The sequence below is a fragment of the Puntigrus tetrazona genome, chromosome 9, assembly GCF_018831695.1.
Source record: "Puntigrus tetrazona isolate hp1 chromosome 9, ASM1883169v1, whole genome shotgun sequence".
NCBI lineage: Eukaryota > Metazoa > Chordata > Actinopteri > Cypriniformes > Cyprinidae > Puntigrus > Puntigrus tetrazona.
Window position 1 is genome coordinate 10,826,434 of NC_056707.1, and position 11,597 is coordinate 10,838,030.

Here is an 11,597-nt window from a genome sequence, read left to right on the forward strand (position 1 = left end):
CTGCCAGAGACCCGGGTTCTAGTCCCAGTCCTGACATAGGTTAACAATAATTTTGTATTAGAAAACAACACCTCGCCAATCGAAAACATGCAGATATGAAGAAATAAATGCAATGTGTAACAAACAACACACTTAATTTTCTAGTAATAAGAATTGCACTCACACTTTCACATTTCAATCCAAACTTTTATCAATGCAAATTATCTGTATAGTTTATTCATCAGTGAAAACCCTCATAAACAGAATAGCTGCACTGACTTTATTAAAAGGTATATGGCATATATAGGGAATACTGTGCAGATGAGAAACTTCCAGTGAAAATCCCAGTGCCTACTTTATTTGTATATATCGCCTTTGTTTAACGAAAGCATTTTCTATCTGACAAAATTCTGTTTGTGCCCTTTGATAATGAATATCTGTTTGTCCTTTTAAAAACATGTTTATCATGCTGCATATGTTTAGTACGTTCATAACGTTGCAAAAAGTGCTCTAAGCCTCTTTTCACACCGACACGAGAATCTAGGGCTCACTTTTAGTACGCGAGAGCTACAGGAGAGGTGAGCCCAGGTCTCAGATCCTGTGTGCGTGAAGGGGCGGATGATTCAACAGCTCAGGCCCATCGGCTCAGTCAGGATGAAAATATTTCACAATGGATTAAAACGCAGCATGTGATGGGTCACTGTGTATTCGGACGCTTCAGTGTCAGATAGGAGGGGGTGGAGGCAAGTAACAAAATATGTCAGAAGTGTCTAATTTCGCAAAACCGCTTATTTCAAGAGGATTCTGCTATCTGCTGATCGTGCTGTACTGGAAATGATCATATTCTTGATAATAAACTTGTCGACTCGAAGGCAGACGAAGGCAGAATTTGAGAATTGTGTTTCCCTTTGTATGTACTGGGGAAAACTGACCTCCTACAAAGGCAGAGAATTATAGTGTAGCGTTTATGACATACTATAGTGTCAAATCAACCAAATTTCATTTTTGATTTTAGTAATATTTTTTTCTAAAGAATGATAAACGCGTATAGTGATGAAAAGCAAAATATTAAAATGTCTTGGATGAATATTTACTGGATGAGAAAACTGCTTTTTTTTGTAGAGGGGGGTCGAAGTGGCAATTTTCACCTGAGATTCAGATTACGGGGGGGACTTTTTTGAGGGGACGATTATGTCAGAAAGATAGAAGCATCATAATGTTATTTGTACACATAGTTCGGTAGCTCTTTTAGCAATCGTTGTTGAATTATGTCCCGATTATGACCATTCAAAAATAGGGAAAGAGCACTTTTCAAGTTTTCAGGCCTGCATGAACACCCTTTTAGATATCGAGTAGATATTTTTAGACATTCATCAACTTTTACTATGTGAAACGTTTGGCTGTATGGGTAGGTTTAAGGATAGGTTAAGGTGTATGGAATGGTACAATACTAGTATAATTATAACTGTATGTACATAATCAGTGCATTGTACCAAGTACATAGTTTGAAGTGGTACCAAAAAAAATTGTTCATGGAATGTTCAAAGCCATCAGTCTAGCTAAAAGACAAACACTGCAACAATTTTCAGTAATTAATACACTTTTGTTACCCAAGTCAGTTTCTGCTGGATTTAGCTCATAATATTGTTTACATATTACTATATTTCATTCAGATGTCAAACCGATTACACGGTCAAAATACTGAGGGGCTCTAGCATTTTTGAGCAGAGTTCTCTAGCTGCAGTGAACCATTATCTGTATCAACAGACTGATATAATATATAGAGTTGCCATGGGTGACAGCGAATATTAGGAAATATCAGACCACTGAATGATGTGAATCAAGTATTAAAGGGATAGTTCACCCAAAAATGAAAAATCTGTCATTAAAGTTTTACTCCAACCAAATTTTGTCATTAATCACTTACCCCTATGTCAATGCTAACCTGCAAAAGCTTTGTTCATCTTCAGAACACAATTTAAGATATTTTGACTCTCCTATTGACTGCCAAAGGCTTCACAATGCCAATCAGTGGTTCTACCTAAATTTCATGAAGCGATGACAATACTTTTTGTACACGTTGAAAATAATGACTTTATTCAACAGTTTATCTCCCCTGTATCTGTATCTCCTCTGCATCACCATAGCACCATTTAGGAGAACATCCAGTGGACGCAAACTGCATACGCTGCATATGTCTCCAATGTTTATTCACCCTTTGCTTTGAATCTCATAGCTTCATAAAATACAGATTGAACCACTGATGGCAGATGGGCTATTTTGACCATGTCTTTTATACTCTTTCAAGTGTTCGTTCTTTGGCAATCCATGAGAAAGTCAATAGGCTCCCGATTTTCATCCAAAAAAATCTTAAGTTGTGCTTCGTATAAAGGGTTTGAAACCCGTAATACCTTTGTTCATCTTCAGAACACATCTTCTGACCCTGCATAGAGAGCAAAACAACTGAAATGTTCCCAGATCCAGAAATAAAAAGTAGCAAGGACATTGATAAAACGGTCCATGTAGTCTAAGAGTCTAAAACTTATTTAACAAATCTTCTCGCTGAGTTAAATTCTTCTGATATTTTGAAGAGTACTACGACGCATGTGCAGATATACATATATATGTGCATATTTTATATACATATATATGTGCATATATTTATATATATACTGTATGTACAGTACAGCTCTGCTAAGATCGATTTCCAACACATTTAACACTTGATATGTATTAATAAGAATAAGCAAGTCGACTGTTTGTGTTGTATAACCTATTAACTACCTCGCATATGAGCATTGCCACAATATTCTCTTACACCCACTGTATCATGTGCTGTCATTTGATAGGAGGTCTGTGCACTACTTTTCTAGGTAAGAGACTTGAACACACACAGATCCTGACATCCACTATTTCCATTCACCCTTCAGCTGTTTATGCATAATCAGCTAGCTCCAAGACACACAGTGCCACATTTCATTAACATACAGTCTGGCTTGCAGGCCTACCAAAAAGAAATAATTACTCTCAAACGCATTTGTACGCGAAAAAAAAGCATGCTTTTACATCTCACACCTCCAAAATATAGCAGAAAGTATGGAGGTTTGATTGTTTCAAAGAACGGCTGTAAATATTTTGAAGCGTACACGGCACTGTCACTCTCGCTTTCCGTTGTTTGTGTTTGCGTTTGAAAGTCTGTGTTAAATCACTGTACCGTGGTATTGCTGGGTCGTGTCGTCACATCACAGCACGGGCAGCTCGTGGATGTTTCCTGGACCGGTTTCTCTCGAGCAAGCACTGCTGCTTGATCGAGTCCACACTGCGCCCTAGCGGACGCTCTTTCACGTGCACTTCGAAACGATCGCTTCACGCATGAGAGGACGATTTATTCATTTATTCTGACAAACATTTAACATAGGCTGCAATTTTTTGCACAGAGACACTGACCTCAATGCACATCTACTGTAACGGTTTTAACTAAATAACGTAAATTAAATTACATTAAAAAAGAAGCTTTCATTTATTTTAGAAAATAATGACCGAGATCTTGCGTGCATGAAAACCTTTTATTTGAGGATTATGATCTGAGTAATTCAGCTGATCATACTCGAATATGTGACCATGCAAATTTGGTCAGCCAGTTTTTTTGAAATTGATATTTAGCTTTGCATTGATGCGTGGTTTGTTAGGACAGGATGATATTTGTCTTGTCATTTGCAGGCTTGCGGGCTACAAAATACAGGTATTTAACTTCCATGATAACTTCTGTCTCCAGAGATGTCACGCCCATTGCATGCAACAGTCTTGACCGGGAATAATGAAGTGTGAGAAAAAGAGAGAGAGAGAGATGATGTGATACACACAGGAGTGGCCTATATTACACAGGAATTACATAAGAGAACTCTGCGTCTAGTACCTTTGTTCAGTGTCCTGTGAGAGTCGTCTGGCCTCTTCTGGATCTTTTTTTAAGAGTGTCTGGAAAGTGGAGAAAGACTGTACCATGCCGATGTAGTCAGAGACAGTGACAGGCTTCCTCACCCAAAAAATGTCCTGCCTAGAGACAAAACACAGCTGCTGTTCGGCTTCCAGTGAGTCAATACAACATTCCCGCTGTTTTACAAAGTAACGTTTATGTATTTTATGTATTTGATCATGTATAGCAACAGCCTGTTATTACAGGGACCCTTAAATGTTCAAACTGAAATCATTTTATTTTATTTTATAATGCATCATCCATTATATGTAAACTGATTGCACTTTGAACTGTCTCAGTCTGTTTAATTACCTCGGAAGTTAATATTCTAACAGCTAGTTTGTATACAACTCTGTTACCATTCTTTGACTGGATACTGTAGAGAGTCATATGTTTTCTTGTACAGTTCAAAGGGGCTGGAACCTAGGTAAGGGCTTCGGAAAGGCCACAGGGCTGCATAAAACTGTAACGAGACAGATGTTGATGCACATGTAACAGATTTGTTATTTTATAAAAAAAAAAAAAAAAAAAACATGTCAAGTAACTATTTGCTGAACAGAGAAATATAAGTTAAAGTATTGTTAAATTCTAATAAATGAGTAATGTTAAATGAGTAATGTTTGTTGAGTAAATGATTTAATATTACATTTATGGTTATGGGTCATATATGAGAAGAAAATGTCTCTTCTAAAATGTTCTCACAGATTATATGACATACACACAGATGTTTAGGCAGCTGACAGGCATTCATACGTCACAAATACCAGTGTTACGATTCCCACCTCTTTACAGATGTGGTTTAAAGTATCCGAGCAGCCTCCATAACTCAGCTCCATGTCCATGGTGTAGTTGAGAATTGCGAGGCAGCCATGAGTCTTAAGCACTCTGTGAGCCTCCTGAAGAAAACGCAAATGGTCAAACCAATGGAACGCAGACATGGTGGTCACAAGATCTACAGAGCCATCTTCAAATGGTAGATCTTCAGCTGGACTCTCCCTGTATTTCAAATACGGAAAAAAAAGAAGTGTGTGCATATGGACACATTATTAATTCAAATGCTGTAGTGCAGTAATGCAAGTCATTACCTCTGGACACACTTTACTTACATTTAAACATATAGGCAATACAACAAATATCATAATGATGTATTGCTTTAAAAAATACAACTCGAATGTAAAATATGCACATACAGAGAACTCAGAAAACTCGGGAAATGTATATTTAAATACAAATATAGTGCAAAATAAAACATTTAAAAATTTGTACATGCCCTTGCATATTGTTTTTTAAAATGTTTTTGATCTTTGAAAAAAAAAAAAAAAATTCACCTTAGAGGTGGCACTCTCGATTCTATGTGCCTTTTTTTCTTTATGTAAATCTGCAGATTATCCCCCCCAAAATCCGCACAGAACATGTGAAATATTTTAGCTTCTAGCCGATCAATAGTAAGTCACTTTAAATATGTTTCTTTGATAAAAGAATAAATAAATGAAATGTAATTGAAATGAAAAATCAAACTTCAAATGAACAAATCTTTGAGCTTGATTAGTTTAATTTGGTTTGCATATGCAGGGATGACAGAGAAGCCTATAGCGACAGAAATCCCATAATATCCCAGTTTCTCAGTTGAACAACTTTTCAGATTAACAATTAATTTAACAGTAAAATTGTTGCTAAATGTAAGTGCTGTGTAGTGTATGGGTGATGAAAGCTAAACTGTGACAGGAGAGTTATACAAAGTAGAGCTGTCACACATGCATTGGCGTCTAAAAAAGGTTTGCCTACCTGTAAGTGATGTTTGAAACGTTCACATGTTTCCTTGCCACCTCCAGCTGAGCAGGACTGATGTCTGTCCCGACCACACGATTAAAATGTGGTGCTAGGAGCAACGTTCCCTGGCCTGACCCACAGCCGACATCCACTGCCAGGTCACTGGCTGAATTATCCTGAGAAAATGCAGTAAACAATATGTGCAACTGTAAATGAAGTGACAAAGTCTGATGAATAAAACACTACAAAGAGTTATAAAAGTCTTACATTACTCCTGTGGAACTGCAGAACGTTGTCGATGAGCTCTTCAGAAGGAGAAATTCGGTACTTCCAGTATGAGTTCGCGTGTTCTTTATCCTCAAACAAACGTACAGCCATTTCTGACACCTGTACAAGTCAGAAAGCTGGAGCGATTTAAAAAGTCAGCATACTAGCCTGAAAAAAATCCAATTAGGACATGACGGGATATGAGGAGGAGTCAGCTTAGGTTTCTGATCTTGCTTCCTTCTTCCCAGACTGAGGGGCAGCAACAACCATGCAAATAGCACAAAGCTGTTTAAAACATTCCTTTGAGGCAACTGTAATGCGCCCAGTTTGCTAATGAGGAAATTTTTTTCAAATTCACCCTGGACTAATAGGTCTGTCAAATATAATAAACATCTCAATGACCGTAAAGGGTATAAACAGTTTCCAGGCTAACCAGATATCACGGTGGAAGGATGAGATAAAACAATCACTGTAATATCAGGCCATGGAAAAAATGTGGAAAAAAAGGGTTTGCCTAATTTTGAAAGACACCTCTATTCAGTTTAAAATCACGAGATCTTTTGCAAAACAAGTGATATAAGCAGAAAAGTTAATGAAAATGGACATGCTTTACAAAATCATACAAAAGAATGTGAAAAAAATAAAAGTACAGAAATGCATAATGCTTCTGAAGAACAACAGTCTTATGGAATAAAAAAAGGTTGATATGAATGTAAATTGTGGCTGTTAGGAAAGATTAATATACATTTTTATAACACCCAGATAGAGTAAACATTTCTGTGACATTTAGAGAATTTTTTACTATTAATGTAAAGAAACCACACAACTGAAAAAAAATATATAAATCATAGATTTTATTTGTTATTTTAAACAAAATTACAGTAGTGAAAATAAATTATCATTATCATTATGCAACATCATAATGCACAGTGCAAATATTAAATGGTTAATGATTTTAGAATCTTTCATGTGTAATTATAAAAAAAATGAGATTGTAAGACCAAAAATGTGCGAAATACTCGATTAAGAATGTAAAATGTACTTTTAGTACTACTATAGCACAGCACTACAGCAGCTAAACACCAGGGACGAGATACATTTGAGATGAGTCGTGCGTCACTCAGGTTTACAGGCAAGCACACAGAAGTACTCCATTATAAAGTCAACTTTGGCCTCTGTTGATGACACTTTCATCTCCTCTAGAATACTGTAAAAGAATAAGTGACAAGAAAAACAACATGATCTAGAAGTTCAAAAAAATTATTTTAATAAGCATGCAATCTAATTTTGTTTTATATAATCAAGTTGCATGACAGTAAAAGTGCCTGAGGTGTTGAAGTTTCTTAGAAAAGAGGTAATTACCGAGATGTTGTTCTCTCCAGCAGCGCGGTTGCAGCACTCGGATCGGCTCTGAGATAGGCTTGGTACATGGAGAAGGTCTGAATAAAACCAATTAAATTCTTGATGCTCAGCTGCTTCCTTACTGGAATTATTTCAATTCTTACAAAGACAGAAGAATATTACAAAACTGTTAGAATCTACGCCTGCAACTCATGTCGGTGATGACATTATTTAAAACAAAACATAACATTTACTCTAAAAAGCATTACGTTTTATTTTTCATTAAAAAAAAAAGAATGCATTAAATGTTAAGCACAAATGTATCTATACAAAACAAAAAAAAAAAGTGGTAAGCAGATTTTTGTAGAGGCTCATTTACAAAGACACTTAGTTATTCATTACAGCGAGTGCAACTGTCTGGTTTACCTCTCTTTTTCTGGGAAGGGTATGGCTTCAAATAAGTCCTTTAGCTTGCTGTTGGCCCCAGTTACCCTACTGCTCGTATAAGGCAGCAGTATTTGCTTTACCTTGCAGGATAAATTATGCAAGTGTGCAGTTATCAGTTATTATACGCATATTTAACCTTGATAAACATGCATTCATTAAGCTAAAGATTTGGCATGTACATATTAAACAGTGCTCATTTACTAAACCTGTACTCTAGATACTCATTGTATTCATTGATTTATCTATACATATGCAATAGGCTTACGTCCTCATATATGTTATTAAGTCGATCACCACAGGATTCGTAGTGTATTTTCAGATTGTCTCCATAGCCAAGGAGAGCCAAGCAGCCACGTGGCTTCAGGACACGTGCAGCCTCCTTTAAGAAACGCTCGGTGTCAAACCAATGAGCTGCAGACGCAGCCGTCAGCAGGTCTACTGAGCCATCCGGGAATGGCAGCTCCTCTGCTGTGCCCACTCTGTCATTTAACATGATGGGGAAGAGACCACAGTAATCTGTCAACACTTCACTGCACGATGTTGTGTCTCAAAAAAAAAAAAAAAACTAAAAAAACTAATCTAGACATTTACTTATCTTCCTTAAAAAGCTATACTGGTGCATCGTTCCATATCTTTTACATTATCAGATTAAATAAGCCATGGGACAAAAATGGTTTGTTTGTTTGATTTTTAAGGAAGTGTAGAACCATGCATTACTTACCTGTAGCTAAGGTTAGGGAAGCCTGGCACTGCTTTAGCCTGCTCCACCTGAGATTTACTGACATCAATGCCAACAACTTGCTCAAAATATGCTGTCAGGGGACGAGAGGTTTGCCCCGTTCCACAGCCCAAATCCACAGCCAGCTGATGGGGCTTTCCTTTCTGTGAAGCATGTGTTATAGGTTATGCAACACCAGTTTTTGTGTGTGTGTGACTTCAGAGGTGTTAAATGATTAGTTCGCAACATTTGCTCTTATGACTGGCCTCTCCTGGTAACTTAGAAATATACTGTTACCATGATATATAACTAAGGTAATATGCCAATAAACCTCCCAATGCCATCTCATACAATCCGAATACATTTTATATTGCAATAATTTGTATTTCTAGATGTTTTTATAAGTAGTAGACTATAAATATTATTATAACCACATTAGCATGTTCTTATTAAAGTGTATTGTCATTATTATTACAGTAATGTATTGAAATTGGTTTTTAATGAATGTGTTCAATATTTTGGAAGGGTTTCACGGTTGTCTAACAAACATGCACACGACACTGTGGAAGAACATGTCAGATTTTTGCCCTCAAAACTTACAACAGTACACGACAGGTCTTACCTTCTTGTCCAGATACTGGAGAAGGAGCGCCTTCAGCTCATCTGGTGGATCAAATCTATATTTTTGATAGAGGGAGGCATGTTGTTTCTCTTCAAACATTCTTTCCGTCATCTTCAGAGGGAATGTACTGATCTACTGGAAATCTACTGATAAGAGTCAATTATTATTGGACAAACGCAGGCAGGAGGCAGGGCAAACCATGGACTGTAATATTCTGGAGGCAACACTGAAAAGTCAAAATACAGTGTGCCGGAGATAACGATATAAAGGTCGAAAATGCAGCTCAGTTATCGTCTGTGCGTTATAACGCGTTTGTTAAATCGGCTCTGAAGAAGGATGTCGTGGCTCAGCTCGACTCATTTTAAAATAAGATCATTTAAATTGTAATGAAACCTTGCAGTGTTACGGACGTCGCCATATTTGTTATTTACTTTCTCCCGTGTCAGAAATAGTATCGCGAGAATGGGCTTTTCGCTCGCGCACTAGGCTCTACTGAAAGAATTTGTGTAAATGTAGCCTACCTATATCTGAAAATGGTCAAATAATAGGCTATTGTCAGAACTGTCATATTGAACGAGTCACAATTGTGTGCGTAGACAAATGAATACACAAAAAAGGAACATTGTCTGTTATGTATTGTAAAGAATGTTTTCTTCCTTTTTGAACTGTATAAGCAATGCAATTCCAGCTGCAGGTCCAGATGTGCTGAAAATTTGTTTGCTAAAACATTACCAGAAGCAGTCGTCGAGCGGTGACAATTACTCAATGGTATGCTTTTTCAAGTCTGCTGAAACGTGTCTATAAAATGCTAGTATTGTTTTATTTTATACTCTCTTTTTAAAATGTTATATTAAAGGTTAAGAATACACTGAACAAAAAACAAACAAACAAACAAAAAAACATAACAAATAGCACACTTAAAGTGCATAACAGGACAGTAGTTCCTCAAGTCATTAAAAAAAACTAGCTTTTTTATTCAAAAATTTGATAAAGGTTAACTATGCACATCATTACCAAAACATATTTTAAGACTTCTGCAATATACTACCACTTTTGTTTGTACCAGCTGTTGGTCTAATTTTGAGACAATGTTATCTCATTTCCTCTTTTTTTCTGCACGGCAAGAGCGATACTTCATCTTCCTCCCAGAAATAAGACTGAATACAACAACATGCGTATCATCTCTGTTTTTATAATAATGTTAAGAAGTGGGTTTTGTCACAAATCTGGAGATGGTGAGTGTTACAGATCTGAACCTAATAAAAACAATATAGCTATATTTTTATAATTTTGCTTGAATGAGTATAATTGGCCGGAAAATAGTTACTGAAAAAAAGTTCGTGAAACAGGATGTTTAGAATTTTCTTAACCATTTAACAAAGATATGAACTTGTGAAATTGTTGCATTTATTTAAATATAGTCAAATAACTACAAAATGTGAATTATTTATATTTAGGTAACTATTATGTGTGTGACTGAATCACTAAACATTTGATAATTCTATTTTAAGTAAACCTTTCTAAAGTCCAGCGTGGATCTGATGTCTCTTTGAGATGTGACGTCCCTTTCCTGTCTGAATCCTCCACATTACACTGGGAGAAAGATGGAGAACAAACATCCAACACCACACTGATGTACAACAACTCTGCCTTCATCATCTTACACACCGTTGATGAACACAGTAAAGGGAATTATTACTGTATTCTGACCAAAGAAGGAAGTGTAGAAACTGTTAAGAGACACACACTTACTATTGCTTCAAGTAAGTATATTCTCTTGTGGTGATTTTGTGTTGTAAAAAATATTACAAAATATTAATAATCTATAATATTTTTGCATTAAGAAAATAGCTGAGTTCTTGTTTTTCTTCTTAATATTTTCCCAAATATCCTATTAAAATAAAATGTTTTAACTAAGATACATTTACTGAAATGAACCAGGTTACCTTTTGTCTTTCCAGATTCATACAATGAGAAATCAAAAGCTTTTCTCATTTACAGACAAAGCTCCAGTAACAGTGAAGTATTACTGATCTGTAAATCTAGAAAGGTATATGAGAACTTGAAGTGGACCTGGGCACCGAGGCCTGATTCACAGATTGATCTGATAGCTTTTAAACACAGAAAACAAGTTCAGTTAAAAGGACCAATTAAACCGGGGAGACGTTCTTCAAAGGAATACGACAGTCAAGCTTTGATCTTTCACGTCTCACCTGTGAAGTTCAATTACAGTGGGACATACAGGTGTATTACAGAAACAACCACCTACACAACAATCATACTACACACCATCAGAGGTTTGTGAAAAGTCAAAGAATGAATCAATACGTACTGTAATAAATAGATTGTTTTTAGATACATTTTATTATCAGACACCTAAAGAGTGATTGCTCTGTGAATGTGTCTTTTTTTGTGGTTGATTTCAGTGTCAGTGGAGCCCTCTGATGGTGTGTTGATGAATCAGTCAGTGGTTTTTACCT

General features: G+C 36.3%; 3 protein-coding genes across 7 annotated transcripts in view; 1 reads left to right on the forward strand and 2 right to left on the reverse strand.

Moving 5' to 3' along the window:
- Positions 1–3,480: 3,480 nt before the first annotated feature.
- On the reverse strand, positions 3,481–6,683 carry zgc:162780 (uncharacterized protein LOC555377 homolog). The gene is made up of 6 exons (XM_043249489.1): positions 5,990–6,683; positions 5,738–5,898; positions 4,735–4,948; positions 4,312–4,415; positions 3,896–4,033; positions 3,481–3,782 (listed from the first exon to the last, which is right to left on the reverse strand). Exons 1-6 carry the CDS (start codon positions 6,098–6,100, stop codon positions 3,665–3,667), a joined length of 846 nt encoding a protein of 281 aa, XP_043105424.1. The 5' UTR covers positions 6,101–6,683; the 3' UTR covers positions 3,481–3,664.
- Positions 6,684–6,828: 145 nt separating this feature from the next.
- On the reverse strand, positions 6,829–9,537 carry zgc:162396 (uncharacterized protein LOC555292 homolog). Its single transcript, XM_043249490.1, has 6 exons — positions 9,118–9,537; positions 8,499–8,659; positions 8,043–8,256; positions 7,757–7,857; positions 7,352–7,489; positions 6,829–7,196 (listed from the first exon to the last, which is right to left on the reverse strand). Exons 1-6 carry the CDS (start codon positions 9,226–9,228, stop codon positions 7,106–7,108), a joined length of 816 nt encoding a protein of 271 aa, XP_043105425.1. The 5' UTR covers positions 9,229–9,537; the 3' UTR covers positions 6,829–7,105.
- A 117-nt stretch (positions 9,538–9,654) lies between these two features.
- The window catches only part of LOC122352014, a 3,600-nt gene continuing 1,657 nt past the window's right edge, over positions 9,655–11,597 (forward strand). For 2 of the 5 annotated variants that reach the window (XM_043249487.1, XM_043249488.1), the window contains exons 1-5: positions 9,687–9,885; positions 10,243–10,352; positions 10,629–10,880; positions 11,079–11,414; positions 11,544–11,597. The exon at positions 11,544–11,597 is cut by the window's right edge and continues 282 nt beyond it. In XM_043249487.1, coding sequence (XP_043105422.1) covers positions 10,289–10,352; positions 10,629–10,880; positions 11,079–11,414; positions 11,544–11,597 — 706 coding nt within the window. In that variant the 5' untranslated portion in view covers positions 9,687–9,885; positions 10,243–10,288. Of the gene's footprint in view, positions 9,886–10,242; positions 10,353–10,628; positions 10,881–11,078; positions 11,415–11,543 lie in introns of all 5 variants that reach the window. The other 3 variants (XM_043249484.1, XM_043249485.1, XM_043249486.1) reach the window with 3 other exon arrangements.